Below are 20536 nucleotides of genomic sequence, written 5' to 3'. Positions count from 1 at the left end.
AAATACCTTGGTCATTGATGAAAAAGAAAAGTACATTATTCTGAAAGTTCAGACGACTTTCTTTAACTCAAACTCATGGATTCCTTTTTTCTATGCTTAAACAATAACGGCCCCAGCTTCCTTACTGGCCTTTCCTCCTCTTTTGGGGAGGTTTTAAGATTAGTCAAGTGCAGTAGTGAGAAAGGGGAAAGGAGTAGAACAAGGAGTTCGATCTGCAACTGACTGTTAACAACCAAGTGAGATAATTCATTACCTTCAAACCAGACCTATGGGCTGGGTAAGTGGACACCAGGGAGAATAACATGTAGAGGTAGATCCCTATAATTCTGGGAATCCATCTAACTGGTTTGATAGTGGATACATAGTCCATGTGCACGATGGATGGAAGAGGTCTTACTTCCTGCTTTCTAGTATCTTAACTCTTTCTGAGTTCCTGTCTTCATAACTTTCAGCTCACTCAGATATCCCATTTCTTAAAAAACAAAAAAATCCCCTAAAAAACAAAAGTAAAAACCTATGTTGATGACATTCCTCCATTACAACTGCCATGAGTGATTTCATTGTCCCTTTGGTATTGGAATAATGAAATCTGAGCGCTGACATCCTGAGAAAATTATAAACTAAGTCTGCAAAGGTTCTATACTATACTGTTTAAGTATACTAGCAGAAACCAGAAGTTTTAAACTAGACTCAAAAGAGGTAAACTAAAGGCAACTTAGTTTCACTTTATTTTATTTTATTTTTATTTATTTATTTAGAAACAGGGCCTTACTCTGTTGCCCAGGCTAGAATGCAGTGGTGGAATCATAGCTGATTGCAGCCCTGATCTCCTGGGCTCAAGCAGGATTCTCTGACCTCAGCCTCCAGAGTAGTTACGACTACAGGCATGGACCACAGTGCTTGGCTAATTTTTCATTTTTTGTAGAGATGGAGTCTCACTATGGTCCCTAGGCTGGTCTCAAACTCCTGGCCCCAAGTGATCTTTTCACCTTGGCCTCCCAAAGGCTGAAATTACAGGCATAAGCCATGGCACCCAGCCTGGTAAAATAATTTCAAAGTGAAAATTTAGAACTTTACTTATAAACCAATTATAGGCCAGGAACAGTGGCTCATTTCTGTAATCCCAGCACTTTGGGAGACTGATGTGGGAGGATCACTTCAGGCCAAGAGTTTGAGACCAGTGTGGCTAACAGCGAGACCCCACCTCTACTTAAAAAGAAAAAGAAAAAAAGGTGGTCGGGCCTGGTGGCTCATGCCTGTAATCCCAGCACTTTGGGAGGCCAAGGTAGGCAGATCACGAGGTCAGGAGATCGAGGCCATCCGGGCTAACACATGAAACCCCGTCTCTACTAAAAATACAAAAAATTAGGCGGATGTGGTGGCAAGCACCTGTACTCCCAGCTACTTGGGAGGCTGAGGCAGGAGAATCGCTTGAACCCAGGAGGTGGAGGTTGCATTGAGCCGAGATTACGCCACTGCACTCCAGTCTGGCGAAAAGAGCAAAACTCTGTCTCAAAAAAAAAAAAAAAAACCCAATTATACAAAGTCCATCATAAACAACAAATACTTAATAGAGCAAATTGTTTAAAACCACCAAAACCAATCCTAATTCACCTTAGTCAACTACATTAAATTCCTTCTACTTACAATCAATGCCCTGTAATCCAGTTCTAAATCTCATGGAATGCTCTTGGGGAAATTTCCTTTTCCTCTTCTCCCAAGATGTTGATAGCATCCAGCATATGTCAGATACACAAATAATCATCCTTAGGTCTGATGTTGTAGTAAGACAATACTTTTTTTCTATAATTCCAAGAAAGGCAAAATACTTATAACTTAAATACACATAAATCTAACTATGTAGAGAACGTGTATAGTTAAAACTACAAAAATCTGATAATGGAAGCTAAAGGAGTTCTAAATAAACAAAGAGATATACCATGTTCATGGATTGGAAGACTCAATACAGTGGAGTCAACTATCCCTACAGTAGTCTATAGACTGAACACAACTGTAATAAAAATCCTATCAGAAATTATTATAAGTATAGACAAGGTGATTCTAGAATTTATATGAAGGGGGAAAGGAATTAGAACAGCAAAAGTTATTTTGTAAAAAATAACCAAAGTTGGCCAGGTGTGGTGGCTCACACCTGTAATTCCAGCACTTTGGGAGGCCAAGGTTGGCAGATCACCTGAGGTCAGGAGTTCGAGATTAGCCTGGCCAACATGGTGAAACCCCCTCTCTACTAAAAATATAAAAATAAGCCGAGCATGGTGGTGGGCGCCTGTAATCCCAGCTACTTGGGAGGCTGAGATAGGAGAATTGCTTGAACCCAGGAGACGGAGGTTGCAGTGAGCCAACACGGTGCCACTGCACTCTAGCCTGGGCAACAGAGTGACACTTGGGGTCTCAAAAACAGAACAAAAACAAAAGTTTAAGAAATCTCACTACTTATTTTAAGACTTACTATAAAACTATAGCAATCAAGACCATATGGCCTTAGCAAATAGGACATATACATACATCAGTGCAACAAAATAGAGCCCAGGAATCAATCCATGTAAATATGGCCAATTGACCTTTGACAAAGATGCAAAATCAATTCAGTTCAGAATGGAAAGTCTTTTCGACAAATGGTGTTAGAACAACTGGTCAACCATACATAAAGAAAAAAAAATGAACCTTGATCTAAACCTCATATTATACAAAGTTTAACTCAAAATAGATAACAGATCTAAATATAAAAGTAGAAACATCTGAAAGAATACACAGGAGAAAATCTTCTGGCTGGCCATGGTGGCTCATGCCTGTAATACTAGCACTTGAGGCCAAGGTGGGCAGATCACTTGAGTCCAGGAGTTCAAGACCAGCCTGGGCAACAAAACAAAACCTCATTTCTATAAAAAATAGAAAAGTCAGACGAGCATGGTGGCACGTGCCTATCGTCGCAACAACTAGGAGGCTGAGGTGGTAGGATCACTTGAGCCTGGGAGGTGGAGGTTGCAGTGAGCCCAGATTGCACCACTACACTCCAGCCTGTGGGACAGAATGAGACCCTGTCTCAAAAAACAAAAACAAAAAACTTTGTGATCTGGGGTTGGGTAAAGACTTCAAATTTATAAGTTAGACTTCATTAAATTTAAAAATTTCTGCTTTGCCTGAGAACTGTCAAGAAAATATGAAGACAAACTATAGACTGGAAAAAAATATTCTGAAATCACATACCCAACTGAAGACTTATATCCAAAATACAGACAGAACTATCAACAGCCAATAAGAAGAAAATTAACACTCTCATTAAAAATTAGGAAGGGATGTTAATATTTCACCAAAGAAGAAAGAAGGATAAGTGCATACATGAAAGGATATTCAACATTATTAGCCATTAGAAAATGCAAACTAAAACTACAATAAGATAGATAGTATACGTCTATTAGAATGACTAATATAAAGCTAGCAAATAGAGATTAATAGAAATAAAAAGCAGAAAACAATAAAACATCTATGATTCCTGACATAACAAGAGCAAATAGTTTAGAATATTTCACTCCAAACTTTTCTTTTTTTTTTCTTTGAGACAGAGTCTTGCTCTGTCGCTGAGGTTGGAGTGCAGGGATGTGATTTTGGTTCACTGCAACCTCCACCTCCCGAGTTCAAGTGATTCTCTGACTTGTGATTCTCCCACTTCAGACTCTCCCACCTCAGCCTCCCAAGTAGCAGGGATTATAGATGTGCGCCACCACACCTGGCTAATTTTTGTATTTTTAGTAGAGACAGGGTTTCAACATGTTGGCCAGGCTGGTCTTGAACTCCTGACCTTAAGTGATCTGCCTGCCTTGGCCTCCCAAAGTGCTGGGATTACAGGTGTGAGCCACCACACAGGACCCACCGCAAACTTTTTTTTTTGGATCTACCAAATTTTATATATGCCTGCAATTTTTTTCTATTGGCTTATTAAAAAAAAAAAAAAAAAAGAGGCGTATGTGAAATCCAGCCAGTATTGGCAGCTCAGGTGGTATTTGCCAAGCACTATATAGGTCTCTGATCAACTCATTTATGGAAAAGTTGTGAGACGATCAAGTTTTGGATTGTTAAGAACAGGGAAAGAGTTGCAATTACAAAGACCTGTGAAGAGCTGTTTTAAATCAGTGGACATTGTTATCTATACCATTAAAAGACCCTTCCACTGTGCCAGATTCTTATAAGAATAAAGTTCTTGGCTGGACACATTGGCTTATGCCTGTAATCCCAGCACTCCGGGCGGCTGAGGCAGGCAGATCACTTGAGGTTAGGAGTTTGAGACCAGGGTGGACAACATGGCGAACCCCATCTGTACTAAAAATACAAAAAGCAGCTGAGTGTGGTAGTGCGTGCCTGTAGTCCCAGGTACTTGGGAGGCTGAGGCAGGAGAATCGCTTGAACCCAGGAGGCGGAAGTTGCAGTGAGCTGAGATCGCACCACTGCACTCCAGCGCCACTGCACTCCAGTCTGGCAACAGAGTGATACTCTGTCTCAAATAAGCATCCCAAAACCAGTAGCAGTGGGTAGCAAGGGTGATGAGAGGGTGAGAGAGAAGGCTTTGAGACCCTGTAGCTTACTTCAGAATTTTTTCCTGCTACATTAGAACTGGTTTCTGTCTAAAATATAATGGGCTAAAAAAAAGTAAAAGTTTAGAATAACCACTGGATGAAATAATTTAAAATGCAAATCCTGAGTTAAATTATCTTTTTACTCTCTTTTTAAAACAAATGAAAACAATACAATAAAAATACGAATAAAGGAAAACTTAATTGCGTTTTCAGCCCTCTTTTCATTTTCTTCTTTTTTTCTTTTTTGAGACAGAGTCGGTCGCTCTGTACCCGGGGCATGAGGCGGCCGATCTCAGCTCACCTTGCAAGCTCCGCTGCCCGGTGTTCACGCCATTCTCTTGCCTCAGCCTCCTGGGTAGCTGGGACTACAGGCGCTGCCACGTTGCCCGGCTAGTTTTTTTTTTGGAGTTTTTAGTAGAGACGGGGTTTCACCGTGTTAGTCAGGATGGTCTCGATCTCCTGACCTCGTGATCCGCCCGTCTCGGCCTCCCAAAGTGCTGGGATTACAGGCTTGAGCCACCGCGCCCGGCCCCAGCCCTCTTTTCTAACCTATTCCCAGTCTGATGAGGAAAATCAATGTTAAGAGCCTGGTATGTATTCTTTTATCCCATTTATCATTGTTTATATATGTGTATATATATACACACACAAGCATATACATGTAGATTATACAGAGCTCATTTTTTTTAACTGAAATATAATCATTCTACAGGCATTTGTAAGTTTTCAAGATGAACTGTGTGTACCTTTTAGATGGCATGCCTAACTATTTTAACTAGTAGACAACTGAAGAAAACAGCTGTTTTTCAAGATGTATAACTGCTTATTGGGTTCGACCAGATCATACATAGGATTAGTACAAGATCATACATAGAATTGATTAGTACAACCAGATTAAACATAGAATTGATTAGTATGCTGGCAAACAGATCTCTATAAGTAAGTCTTTAAATAGTTTTAGAGGTTAAAAAGCTTTCCCAGTTGTGCACATTGCTTCACTGCTGTGTAATTTGACAGAAACTTTCAAAACCAAATCAGAAAGCTGTCTGGAATGTATACTTTTTTTTTTTTTTTTAAGAGATCGGGTCTTGCTATGTTGCCCAGGTTGGACTTGAACTCCTTTGCTCAAGTGATCTTCCTGCCTCATCCTCCCACGTACTGGGACTATAGGCAACTCCCACTACATCCAGGGATCTATAAAGGTCAGCAGCACTGACCTTATTCTGTAAGATTTAGTGAATCTTTTAGCCTTAGGGTTGTTAACGAGGATCTTATTTTCACTCTCAATTCATAACTCAGATAATTATGTCCCAGAATTTGTTCATATTAGTGGATTTAATAGTAAAATTCAAGTCTACATGGACTTTTATACCTAGATTTAGTTTTAAAAAGGTGTGGCACATAATAAGTTTGAAATTTAACAAATTCTTAGTGGCCTTCTGCTTTATATATCAGAGACTTGTGTCTTCCCAAATGTGATTGGACTGAAGAGTAAGTCAGTCCATTTCTCAGTGCTGTAAGATTCTCAGAGAAAAACTGAAGTTTATTTATCCTTTAATGTTGAGAGCTTATAAAGTTTATAAAGACAGGCTAGAAGGAGACAATCTTTCTCTTCCTTTGATGAAAGGTAAGGGTCTGAAGAATGGGAATTATCTCTATTTTCTACACATTTACTCTTACATTTTATATAAAGACAAGATAAGCTTGTTAGTAAGCTGCTGAGTCCACTGAAAGTGACTAATACTAGACAAGGAGGTATGTACTATAGGGAGAGTAGAAAAGATTGGAGGAATTTTCAGGTTACTCAGAAATGACTAGAAAGGAAATCATTTAGTACAATTTAAAATAAGAACTGGTTTCTCCTTCAAACTTTAAATGTACTAAGTTATACACTATTAGTCCCTTTTCACATTACTATAAAGAATTACCTAACACTGGGGCAATTTATGACGAAAAGAGGTTTAACTGACTCAAGTTCCACAGGCTTAACAGGAAGCATGACTGAGGAGGCCTCAGGAAACTTATACAATCATGGTGGAAGTTGAAGGGGAAGCAAGCACCTTCTTCACGTTGGCAGGAGAGAAAGAGAGCAAATGAGGGGCAGGGTGCCATACACTTTTAAACCATCAAATCTCATGAGAACTTTTATTGTTGCAAGAACAGCATGGGAGAAATCTGCCCCCATGATCCAATCACCTCCCACCAGGTCCCTCCCTCAACATTGGGAATTACAATTCAACTTGAGATTCGAGTGGGTACATGGAGCCAAACTGTATCATATGCCTTCAAGTTTAAAATGTAGACCATAATTATTTACATAAGGCCACATACATTTGCAACCAGGAAAATTTCAGATATTCATTTATTAGGTGGCTTGGTAACAGTTCCAATAAATTATTAATTCCTGATTTGGGGATTTACTCCCTGAACAATGAACACATATGCAATTTTCACTAACATTATCATGAGTTTTGTGTACATCAAGAGGATAGGAGACCTTCAAGTATAGAAATCTATACTTAACTTTCTTGAAGTAGTCTGATCTCTCAGTTAAATAAACATTTGGTAAGCCTATACAACAATTGTGTAAGACAGTCAATCAATTGCAGCCTGCCCTCTTGCTCCAATATTACCTATAAATAACATTAAAATGTTGAGAAAAGTGGGTGGAACAAAGTACATATATGTAACCAAAGTCTCATTTTCCTCTTTATTTCCAAAGGTAGTGTAATGCACACTGTCAGCAGAACTACATATTTATCTGAAGGTACATATCAATCTATCACAATAATATAATTCTAGCGTTTTAGTTTTTTCAGAGATGAGTTTTTATTTTCAAAATTATCCCCTTCATTCCTTCCTCCCATTGTGATTTTATACATCCAAGTTACTTTGTTGGGGAGGGGCATTTTAATTTGTAATTATTTATTCTTATTTAGGCATTCTCATTTTCATTAAGTAGATCTGAATATATCAGTGGTTTCTTTTAACTTCAGGTAAGTTTAGCAGGGAAATTAGTTTGTTCATGATTATTTGCTACCTGAATCTTAATTTTATCATTTCTTTAAAAAAATGTTTTTTTTTGTAGATATAGGGTCTCACTATATTGCTTAGGCTGTTCTCAAACTCCTGGTCTCAGGCAATCCTTCTGATCTGGCCTCCCAAAGGGCTGGGTTGTGGTTACTGGAATGAGTCACTGAGCCCAGTCCTCTATATTATTTCTTAAAACTGCACGTGAATCTATAATTATCTCAAAATAAAAAGATACACTCACTTGGCTCCCTTCTTAGGTCTATGTCACACTTTCTACATTTTCTAGGTACACATTATCTGCAAGTCACTAAGTTTAGAGTCTTCTAAGACTCTTTCATTTATCACCACCCTGATGTACTTTCACATTACACTTTACATTGTTCTTAACACACCCACCTTTCCTATTATACTCTGAGTTCCTCAAGGGCAGGGATCATGTCTTATTCATCTTTTTTTTCCCCTAGTACTTGGAATACTGTCTGGCATGTAAGAGGCAACCAGCAAATTTTTGCTAAATGAACAAAGGTAGAAAGTTTATTTGGGTGGTAGAACACTGGAGATGTTTTTGAATAAAGGTAGAACTGCCATTACACAAAATATTTGAATTAAGCAAGTCTTTAAATTCAAATCTTGGCTTAGTTATTCAGCTCAATAATATGTTTCAGCCATTCTTATTTCTGGCCAGTCATATCTGAGTAAGACTGTGGAAAGGATAAGGGGAGGAAATTGTATGAATACTACTCAGTGCTCCTTGGAACAGACTAAAAATAAAATAAATACCTGTTTCTTAAATAACTACCTTTACAAAAATAATGCTCTAGTAACTGTCCATTCTGGATTCAACAGGTATGAAATGATTTGTACTAGATGCTTTAAATTTCCTGCTGGAAATCTCCAAGTTTAATAAAAATTTAAATAAAAGACATTAGTTTTCAATTTTACATATGTATTTATTGAAGAAACATCATTGAGCACTCACGTGTATGTTAAAGACTACACAGTTTATACTGAGTTCTCCTTAAACTTTTGCACTGTGAAAAATATTGTAGTATATGGCTGATATGGGAGCATTTTTCTAGCATCAAAAAAGTAAAAAGGCCAGGTGTGATAGATGGCTCATGCCTGTAACCCCAGCACTTTGGGAGGCCAAGGCGGGCGGATCACCTGAGGTCAGGAGTTTGGCATCAGCCTGGCCAACATGGTGAAAATCCACCTCTACTAAAAATTCCAAAAATTAGCTGCGTGTGGTGGCTCATGCCTGTAATCTCAGCTACTTGGGAGGCTGAGGCAGGAGAATTGCTCGAATCTGGGAGGCAGAGGTTGCAGTGAGCTGAGATCACACCTCTGCACTCCAGCCTGGGCGGCAGAGTGAGACTGTTTCAAAAATAAACATAAAAATAAAAATAAATAAAGGAATAAAATGAAATATGTTCTATGAATTATTTTCTCCCACTGTATTAAAAAATCAGACTTTAAAAGTTAAAAACACTGAGCAGGGAATTTGAGAAAAAAATTGCTGAGTAAAGGGAGAAAATTTAGGAGGTTTGGATTTTGATTATATCTGACACTAACTCACTCATGCTTCAATAAAAAAGGGTGGCAATCTGAAAAATTAATAAAGATTGCTGAAGCTGCAATGGTCTCTTGTGTGCAGTAAAGCTCTATGGTATCACAGAACTGGCTCTGTGTCTGAAAATCAACATGCTATACTGCTTTCTTGATCCCCGGGGTTTTTTAAAGTGCTGAAAACCTAAGGTAAAATTTATTTTGTTTGGAAAATATTTTCTTCATGTGTTTTATAATATATTGATTTAAAAAAAATTTTTTTTTTTTTAAAGAGAGAATCTTACTCTGTCACCCAGGCTGGAGTGCAGTGATGTGATCATAGCTCACTGCAGCCTTGACCTCCTGGGCTCAAGCAATCCTCCCACCTCAGCCTTCCGAGTAGCTGGGACTACAGGTATGTGCCACCCTGTCTGCCTAATTTTTAAATCTTTTTTGGTAAAGAGTGGAAGTCTCACTATGTTGCCCCAATGTCATGAGTGTTATATTAAAGTTGCTTATTAGAGCTATAATATCTGCATATTTAAGAAAGAAAGTTGAGAGATCCTCTGAGCAGGAGATAAACTGATGATTCCTAGATTGCCAATATGTAAGCTTTCTCCACAAATATTCATAAAGTACAGCATCGTTTTAGCTTTTAGACCTTGGGCAAAACTTATTAACCTTGTAGTGTCTCAGTTTTTAGTTTGTAAAACAGGAGTAATAAATAGTACTTACACTTCATATCCTGCTTGTGAGGATTAAATCTACTGAACACCTACTATATGCTAAGGACATAGAGGTGAATGAAGCACTCCTCCAGCACAGTAAACACACAATTATGTATGGCTGTCGTTATCTTGGAAATGTCAGAGATAGCTCACAGACTCTGTGTGCAAGCTAAATGTATACAGACATTTAAAAATTCTCTGTATATTTAAAAATTGTTGGCAAGTGAGGAGAGAAACTATAGCAGATTCAGAAACGGGATTCTTTCCACACTCCAGGTTCTTTCTTCTGAAAGGGACTAATGATGCAGGTTGACTTTGGTAGGCCTTGAGCCATCTTTTTATCCTTCACCTCATAAAACTCTGGGATTTCAACCAAATACTTTTACAGAAGTAGTTAATCAATGAGGAATTTCCAACAGATCTTAGGAGAGAGCTTTTCATTACAGAAAGGATTTGAATACGACTCGACAATTTTCACTACAAATTCTCTTTGCATACATGTATCTGGTAATCTGGCCAAACAGAGGTTTAGGTGTGTGACTATGGGAATACATAAAGTAAAAGGGCAAGTTTCTTTCCTTTTGTTTTTTTGGAAACTGTCTCACTCTGTTGCCCAGGCTGGAGTGCAGTGGTGCGATCTCAGTTCACTGAAACTTCGGCATCCTGGGTTCTAGCAATTCTCATGCCTCAGCCTTCCCAGTAGCTGGAATTACAGGTGTGCACCACCACACTCAACTAACTTTTGTATTTTTAGTAGGGACGGGGTTTTGCCATGTTGGCCAGGCTGGCCTCAAACTTGTGGCCTCAAGTGATCTGCCTACCTCGGCCTCCCAAAGTGCTGGGTAACAGGCATGAGCCACCGCACCCAGCCTTGGAAGTTTCTCGATATTGTCAATTTATAAAAAGTTAGAACATCTATAGTTATTCAGGGTTTCAGAAATCCTCCGTGAATGAGCAGAAAGTCCAGTAGGTGGGAAGATGAAAATGACAAAGAAAGGTAGAGGATAGTATTGCCAGAGGGTATAAGCCTTAAATAAGCCAAAGATATCTATATAAAAAGGGTTGAGTAATGACTTAAAAGCAGCCATAGCATGTGAGAAAGAGGCTGATATCATCTCTTAATTCAGGATCATGGAAGATGAGCAGCAAGCATTTGATAGGGTTGCAGAGGAAACAAATTTTCTGTGGAGGCCCAGGTTTCAAGACAGACCTAAAGTATGTACAGTTCAAATTGTACATGCTTTAGAGGCCAGAATGACTCGGCTTCCATGTGAATTCTCATGAAGTTTCTGGGGTGGTGGAAGGACTATGAGCTTTGCCACAAGGAGTCAGTAGAGCCCAGGCTTGACTGGGCTGCGAGGGAATCCTATACCAGGTAGGTAGGCTACAAAGACCAGCGTCCAGAACCTTCACCATGTAATTACAACAAAAATAGTCGATAATGGTAGATTTGGGAAAACGAGTACTGCCTTATCTGAAGCTGGTCACAGCCTAACCCTATTTTATTTTATTTTTTGAGATGGGCTCTCACTATGTTGCCCAGACTGGTTTTTTTTGTTGTTGTTGTTTGTTTGTTTGTTTTAGACAGAGCCTTACTCTGTTGCCAGGCTAGAGTGCAGTAGCATGATCTCGGCTCACTGCAACCTCTGCCTCCCGGGTTGAAGTGATTCTCCTGCTTCAGCCTCCCAAGTAGCTGGGACTACAGGCATGTACCACCACACTCAGCTAATTTTTGTATTTTTAGTAAAGACAGGGTTTCACACCATGTTGGCCAGGATGGTCTCGATCTCTTGACCTCGTGATCCACCTGGCTCGGCCTCCCAAAGTGCTAAGATTACAAGTGTGAGCCACCAGGTTTTAAACTCCTGGGATCAAGAGATCCTCCTGCCTTAGCCTCCTGAGTAGCTGACATTACAGAAGCATACCACGATTTTAACCCTATTTAAAAAAACTCACATTCATTGCGATTATTAATTCTCATTTTAGATAATAATTTAACATATATTAGGGGCCAAAATTAAGTCAAGAGGAATGGCCTATGTAATTAACAGTCACATGATTATATAACCTTTTACAAGAAATTTTTAACTGTTCTGTAGTACCATTTTTTATTTTTAAAAAATTGCCTATGATAATGTCTTACTCCCTTCTTTACCACAGGCAAATAAGACCGTATTTGTCAGAGCTCTTTGGAAGAAAACAGTAAAAAAAAACCAGATGCTATTAAAGATAACTGCCAAACTAGAAAATCTTGCCAAGAAAATTATAATTGATAACTTAATGCAGACAACAACATAATGCTAGGACAATTCAGGATTTATCATTTTTAAGCCTTGGTAAACACTGAAAAATAAGATTAAAGTACTTTGGAATGAAATGACAACTTCTATCTCTATAGCCTTGAGAATACAGTATTCAAATTAATTAACCAAATACCACTTTATTAATAACCAAAGAAATACAAATTAAAACAATAAAATATCATTTTTTGGTCTGATTAACCAAAAATTTTAAAGACTGATAATACTTAATGTTGATGAGTGCGGTGCTCATTTCTCTTAACATTGCTGGCAGGTAGATACGTTGGTACAATCTTTTAGAAGAGCAATTTGACAATACTTACCCAGACATAAGTGTACATGTCTTTTAATTTCACAATTCCATTGATAAAATATGACTTGACAAAACATTATTAAATGCACCACTGTTTGTTTAAAAAATGGGTAACAATTTAAGTATAAATTTGCTGGTGGAATTACAATAAATAATTGTCACATTATTTACATGAGAAATACATATATATACCAAACAGTCACACTCTAATCTCTTTTAATCTGAAATTCATTTCAACAGAAAGCCATACTAATTTACTGAGCAAAAGATTATAGGTGTATTTCAGACATGCATTAAAAAGGGCTGTAAAAAAAAGACTATAGGTATATTTCAATATAAATAAAATTAGAAAAATGTTTCTGCTTTCGTATCATGACTTTGGGGAAGTACATATTAAAGTACTTTTATTATTTTAAAAAACAGATTAGTAATGCTTTAAAAAACAGAATGAGATATACCCTTTTCATAAATACGCCTTAAATGAATTAGAATTACCACTTAGGTATGAGGATGAAAAATGACTTTGTACTGATTAGCTGTTAATATAAAATAAACATATGTTACTATGTCATAAGAAATGCAATTAAGATCTAAAATGAAATACTCTTAATGAGACACTCATTAGGAGTTAGGGTAAACTGAATGTAGAAAGCCACATATTCCACATCAAAGCTGATTTACTTATTTCAATAGCCCTCTGGTCTTTGAAATTGTGACTGAACTTCATATACATTTACAACAATACAATGCAAATGGTGTCCAAAACAGCATTTTTAATATGCTGCAATTTAAAGTAATGGCTGCCTTGTCCTTCTTTCCTTAGACTATTAGAACAGCAAAATCATTAATAAGAAGAATCAGGCCAGGTGCAATAGCTCACGCCTGTAATCTCAACACTTTGGGAGGCTGAGGTGGGTGGATCACCTGAGGTCAGGAGTTCGAGACCAGCCTGACCATGTGAAACCCTGCCGTCTATTAAAAATACAAAAATTAGCCGGGCATGGTGGCGGGTGCCTGTAATCCCAGCTACTTGGGAGGCTGAGGCAGGAGAATCACTTGAACCTGGGAGGCGGAGGTTACAGTGAGCCAAGATCATGCTACTGCACTCCAGCCAGGGTGACAGAGTGAGACCCTGTCTGGAAAAAAAAAAAAAAAAAAGGCTGGGCGCAGTGGCTCAGGCCTGTAATCCCAGCACTTTGGGAGGCCGAGGTGGGTCTGTCACGAGGTCAGGAGATCGAGACCATCCTGGCCAACGTGGTGAAACCCCGTCTCTACTAAAAATACAAAAATAGCCAGTCATGGTGGCCTGTGCCTGTAATCCCAGCTACTCGGGAGGCTGAGGCAGGAGAATCGCTTGAACTCAGGAGTTGGAGGTTGCGGTGAGCTGAGATCACGCCACTGCACTCCACAGCCTGGGCCAAAGAGTGAGACTCCATCACAAAACAATAAATAAATAAATAAATAAGTAAAATAAAAATAAAAAAAGAAGATCAGAATAGGCTTCCTATAAACATTTCTATATAACTGCTAATTGTGCATACATTTTCATTTAAATACGCATAAATAGGCCAGATGCGATGGCTCACGCCTGCAATCCCAGCACTTTGGGAGGCTGAGGTGGGCAGATCACCTGAGGTCGAGAGTTCAAGACTAGCCTGGCCAACATGGTGAAAACCCGGTCTCTACTAAGAATACAAAAATTAGCCAGGCGTGTTGGCATGCGCCTGTAGTCCCAGCTACTTGGGAGGCTGAGGTAGGAGGATCGCTGGAACCTGGGAGGCAGAGGTTGCAATGAGCCAAGACTGTACCACTGCACTCCAGCCTGGGTGACAGAGTGAGATTACATCTTAATAAATAAATAAATAAATAAATATGAATAAATACACACATTTTACATGTTATTTATTACCTCTTTAAATTCAGCCTTTATTTAGCAAGCACATAAAGAAAAAGGGCTAGAATGGGCTTAAAATATTTGTTAATGCTATCTCTTAATGCTCTCTCCTGATTCAGTAGGCTCCTTACACTGATATTTAGAGCACTGCTTTATATACATGTTCAGTGATAAAAGGGACATGACTATCAATCTATATAGCACAGAGTAAACATTCTTTTAGGTATGCTGACTGATAGCTATAAACTTGCACATTAATTACAAACTTGCACACTCCCTCCAAAGCCTGACAAATTAGTTATATGCAGGATACTCACATCTGTATAGTGGCCGAGCATATGACATCGGTCACATTGTTTATCCCAGGAATGTCTGAAAAGACATGAGTGGTCCAACATCTTAGGCACAGGACAGTATTCACAAAGCGGGGCTGGACAGGAATACAGGAGGTGTCCGCTCCTGGAGCATAGGAAGCAGCGACGAACTTTCTATGTGGCAAAAAAATCATTAAAATCTCTTCATTCTCAAAAGGTAGATTAGTATTTCTTTTTCAATATAATCCCATAAAAAATTATTTCTAATTTGAGATCCCAATAAAGGTAGAATCTTGAGCACAATTGTTAAATCAAACACAATGTCCAAAACACTGTATGCATACTGTTTGCCAAAAAGGCTTAGTCTGTACATACTAGCAGCTGGCATTTATTCCTTACGCCTCTTATTATAGGAATATTGACAAAATGAAAGGTATGTAAGAGGGAAAGTAGAATGAGGAGCATATCTAGAAGCTAAGTCATAGGAGGAACAGATACAGAAGCTGTTTTGCCTGGAGAAGCAAAAACAAAAAAGGAACATGAGAGCTGTCTGAACTGTTTGAAAAACAGTCATTTGGAAGAGGTAGGAGGAACTGAAGAAATGTTAAGAGCTAATTATCTGGTGAGGAAATGTCTAAGATCTTCAGTTCTGTGTTGTTCCAAAGGTTGATGTACCTGCTTAACACAACTTACATTAATAAACATTTACAAATGCCCCAAATTATAATTTTCTAACAATAAAAATTATCTCACAGTGAAATAAGCTGTCTTATGAAGCAGAAGGTTTGGAAGTGAAAGGGGTCTCAGGAATCATCTGATTCAATCTCTTCATTTTATAGACAAGAAAACGAGAAGCATAGAGGGTTAAATGATTTGCCCAACTAGTAATGAGAAGTTAAAATTGATTCCACATTTTTCTGACTCCAAATTTATTATTATTTCTCCCACACTAGGCTGTAAGCTACATGAAATTTAACACACATCCTATAAAAAGATTTGAATTCTAAGGTTATAGGGTTTCACCCTTGAGATTTTTTTTTTTGAGACAGAGTCTTGCTTTGTCACCCAGGCTGGAGTGCAGTGGTACGATCTCTGCTCACCGCAAGGTCCATCTCCCGGGTTCACACCATTCTCCTGTCTCAGTCTCCCAAGTAGCTGGGACTACAGACACCCGCCATCATGCCCGGCTAATTTTTTATATATTTTTAGTAGAGACAGGGTTTCACCATGTTAGCCAGGATGGTCTCGATCTCCTGAACTCATGATCCACCCGCTTTGGTCTCCCAAAGTGCTGGGATTACAGGCGTGAGCCACTGTGCCCGGCCTCACCCTTGAGATTTTGAGTTTACAAATGTGGAAAGAAGCAAGGCATATTTCACGTACTCGTGGTAAGGGGCAGTTCTTTGATAAATGGCCACGTTTGTCACAATTTCTACAGATAATGTTTTTGTTGGCTGAATAGTATCGCTGGGTCCATCTTCCAGGTGTTCGGTTATTAGCTATCTGGGCCTAAGCAGAAAAAAAAAAATCAAGAATTAAAAAAATTGTTTCACTGCTAAATAAAAGCCATCTACTACTCTTGTTAAAGACAACTATAAATGAATAAAGATACATCAAGCTTCAAGTCAGTTCCATTACCTTGATAAAGAAAGAGAATTATTAGTTACATCTGTTCAACTTAGAACCTAGCCACAGGGGAACTTCATGATCTCTCTTGTTCTCTTAAAAAGAGTCAGGTCGGGCGTGGTGGCTCACACCTGTAATCCCAGCACTTTGGGAGGTCAAGGCGGGCGGATCACCTGCGGCCGGGAGTTTGAGACCAGCCTGACCAACACGGAGAAACCCCATCTCTACTAAAAATACAAAACTAGCCGGGCTTGGTGGCGCAAGCCTGTAATCCCAGCTACTTGGGAGGCTGAGGCAGGAGAATCACTTGTGCCTGGGAGGCGGAGGATGTGGTGAGCCGAGATTGTGCCATTGCACTCCAGCCTGGGCAACAAGAGCGAAATTCCATCTCAAAAAAAAAAAAGAGGTAGAAAACCATAAAAGGAGGTGCCATAAAGGTAACTCTACTGCTTTTTGTCTGCCCCTCCCGCCTGCTGAGTCTTTTATACTTCTTCATGTGATTTTTTTTTTTTTTTTTAACCTTTCTCTACTTATGTTTCAGATCTAGCAGGGGTACTGACATGCATCACTTAGACATTGTGGCAGCATTCAGTCAAAGCCACTGCTGACTTCTTTTCTTTCTTTTTTTTTTTGAGACAGTTTCATTCTTTTGACCAGGCTGGACTGAAGTGGCGCAATCTTGACTCACTGCAACCTCCGCCTCCCCGGGTTCAAGCGATTCTCCTGCCTCAGCCTCCCGAGTAGCTGGGACTACAGGCACCCACCACCACACCTGGCTAATTTTTGTATTTTCAGTAGAGATGGAGTTTCACCATGTTGCCCCAGTCTGGTTTAGAACTCCTGACCTCAGGTGATCCACCCACCTCAGCCTCCCGAAGTGTTGGGATTACAGGCGTAAGCCACCATGCCCGGCCAGCCACTGATGATTTCTATAACTGAATGTACACCATGTTTTTCTGAATGAGAGGCCTGCTTAAATTTGAGTTAGGGAATGGTGTTTTTATGACTTTGTCTTTTGTGAAGTTAGTACAGCTACCAAATATATCCCTTCTTTTGAACAGCACAGGGTTACTGCCTACAAGACTGGGTGATAATTTCTATAAAGGAATGAGGTAATTTCTTTCCACTGGAGTCCTTTTAAGATCCATTCTGCCTACAGAGTGACCCAATTCTAACTGTCCCATATTCTAATCTAAATCTAGGATCTTGTAAGAGAATACCAACAATGCATATCATATGGAGTATCTAAAGAGGAACTGTAAATCCCAATCATGCTTTAGCTTGTTTGGTAGAATTCCACCTTTAAAAAAGTTTTCATCTTTTATTTGTTATTTAGCTGAACTGGCCAAGTGGACCATAATACAATCTAGCTATCTCCCAAAACCAAGTTATAAAATTATTCTCTTTTTGTAGCATCTGCCACAATTAAGGCTAATAATTGACAAAGAAAACACCTGCCACATCCTAAAATAGACTAACCATTTCCTTACACTGAACAAGCAGTTATTTCCGGTGTTGATCTTTTTAGTGGTACCAGGCCATATGGGCTGAGAGGACTCACCACAGGAGAGAAGAAACAGAAAGGGAAAGGGGACTGGATGATTACAGCTATTAACTCACTTACAAAACTCAAGGCTGAACCAAGTTTCTGAAGAGTTAAATCACTCATATGCTAAAATCAAATGTGTTCTTATAAGCCACTTAAATTTATTAATGTTCCAAAAGTTATCATAATAAACTATGAGGCAAAGGAAATTATTATTCTGAATTTTAAAAATAATTTGATTTTACCTCAATGTCTTTGTCACTGATGAACCAGTTTATACCATCTTCTCCTACAAAACAAATAAAATATTACTCAATCATGGCACTTTTAGAGGACTTACAGATTGACAATAGATTACACAATTTATGAGTACTCAAATTGGACCCCAAAAGTATAGTGAGAAATGTTGAATACCTGAAATTCTTATTTTGGCTTTGTTATTAGTTATGTGGCCCTGGACAAATACTTAACCTCTCTGAGTCTCAGTTTTCTGACCTGTGAAATGGGATAATAGTATTTGCCCTGTCTGCCTAAAAAGTCCTGTGAGAATAAAATAAGGTATGTGAAAATACATTGAAAAGCATCAGACTATATACAAATACCAAAAAAAAAAAAAAAGAAAAAAAATCAGTGAAGGGCCCAAAAATCCAACAGCAGATACAGAATGAAATCTTAACTTATTTTATCTGACTAAAGCAGAGCTTTACTGAGGCAGTTGTTACAACTCTCCCATACCTCCAGGAGGACCCACAGGAGGGAGATGACTGACACTGGGCACTGAGACATAACAAAAAAGTTGTGTAAATGAGATCCTTCTGTCCTTTGACTCCCTAAACTACCCCTTTTGTTAAGTTGGTATATAGCCCCTTACTTCTGGTTTTGTTTCTTTTTATGGAGACATGGTCTTGCTCTGTCACCAAGACTGGAGTACAGTGGTACCATCTCGGCTCACTGCAACCTCTGCCTCCCAGGCTTAAGCAATCCTGCCGCCTCGGCCTCCTGAGTAGCTGGGACTACAGGAACGTGCCACCATGCTAGGCTAATTTTTGTAATTTTTTCGGTAGAGACAGGGTTTTACCATGTCAACGAGGCTGGTCTCGAACTCCTGAGCTCAAGCAATCCAACCCCTTCAGCCTTCCAAAGTGCTGGCATCTGTGGTGTGCCACAGCAAGAGGCATAACCCCTTACTTCTATAACCCTCTAAACTCTTCTTTAGAGTTACTGATATTGAGTGCTCCAGAAAGTGTGAATAAACCTTGTCTTTTCTCCAGTTAACCTGTCCAGTATCAGTTAACTTGTAGGCCCCCAATTTGAACTCAGTTTAGTAGAGGAAAAGTTTTTTGACCAAATATGAGTATTAACTGTGTCCACTAGCTTTGCATTCTAAGTGACTTTCATTATAACAGTAAAAAAATTAGACTCTGAATAATATCTCACTAATAGGGTTAGGTTCTTAGCACTGTATTTTATAACATCAAAAACAGCAAAATAAAGGGAAAAAAAGGAGGCCAAATATCCAGAAACCACTGACCTTGTGGGGGAAATAATTCCCCACATTTTTTTGTGTCAGCTGTTTTCTTTTCTTTCCACTGTCCTTTCACAAACGTGCAAATGGCTGCTATTCCTTTGGTCCACCCATGGCCAAGGGGAAGGGACCTATGACTAATGCAGAAGCTAAAGTGTTGACAAAAGGACTGAAAGATCTTTTCTCCCTTTAAAGCTAAGATTTCCTCTGTCCTCCTACCTTACTACTTTCCTCTATCTCAAAAACACAAATCAAGCTTGACTTGTTTCTTTGAAAGGCTTTTGAAGAGACACGAAGTAATCTACATTTTCCCAGGCCTACCAGGAGTAAGTGTCTAGAGACATATTTTTAAATAAAAAACTTTTCTAAGAAAACCATGAGGCTGCTTTAGAAAAAGACCAATCCATAGGTATGCAGAGATGCTGTGCTGATGATTATTTTGTTTGTAAAATTTGGAGGCTGTATCCATGTACTGAGAGTGGAGAATACATTAAATAGCAGCAGCTTCTATTCCTTCATCAACCATCCACGCTATTATTCTTTCATTCAAAGGATCCATGTATGGAGTATGCTTTGCTATAATTTTCAGAGCTGCTTTTTGTATCTCAATGTCTTTCATCATTAAAATTCAAAATGACCACTTGAAATTATGTTAACTATAAGACTGACTTAAAATTGTTCTTAAAAAATGAAATATAAGACCAATGAAATGCAAAATGGCAACTGTTACCACTCTCCAAATTTACATGTAAACAGAAAACAGTGAAAAAGGAAGGTTTGAGAGAGGAAGATTGACTCCATTCAGATTGCTTTAACATTTCTGTGGAATTCAATAATATTCTTATATACCATTGTCCCTCAGAATATATGAGGGATTGGTTCCAAGACTACGCTGGTAGAATCAAATCCTTGCACAAATCCCGTCAGCCCTGTGGAACCTGCACATATAAAAAGTTGGCCCTCTGTATATGTGGGTTTCACAGCCTATGAAAACTGTATTTTCAATCCATTTTTGGTTGAGAAAAAGTTGCTTATAGGCAGACCTATGCAGTTCAAACCCATGTTGTTCAAGGGTTAACTGCACTAACTCCTCAAAAAGTTATATCATATTCATATTCTT

At 38.8% G+C, this 20536-nt stretch overlaps 1 protein-coding gene across 3 annotated transcripts in view; it reads right to left on the bottom strand.

Moving 5' to 3' along the window:
* The window catches only part of ZCCHC7 (zinc finger CCHC-type containing 7), a 254677-nt gene that overhangs the window by 43880 nt on the left and 190261 nt on the right, over positions 1–20536 (bottom strand). For all 3 annotated transcript variants that reach the window (XM_017853564.1, XM_017853566.1, XM_017853565.1), the window contains exons 3-5: positions 18137–18180; positions 16103–16228; positions 14723–14893 (exon numbers count right to left, since the gene is read on the bottom strand). In XM_017853564.1, coding sequence (XP_017709053.1) covers positions 14723–14893; positions 16103–16228; positions 18137–18180 — 341 coding nt within the window. The remainder of the gene's footprint in view (positions 1–14722; positions 14894–16102; positions 16229–18136; positions 18181–20536) is intronic.

The sequence above is a fragment of the Rhinopithecus bieti genome, unplaced genomic scaffold, assembly GCF_001698545.2.
Source record: "Rhinopithecus bieti isolate Rb0 unplaced genomic scaffold, ASM169854v2 scaffold_36417, whole genome shotgun sequence".
Taxonomy (NCBI): Eukaryota; Metazoa; Chordata; class Mammalia; order Primates; family Cercopithecidae; genus Rhinopithecus; species Rhinopithecus bieti.
Note: the sequence above shows the minus strand (reverse complement) of the source record. Positions and strands in the feature narration are given on the sequence as shown.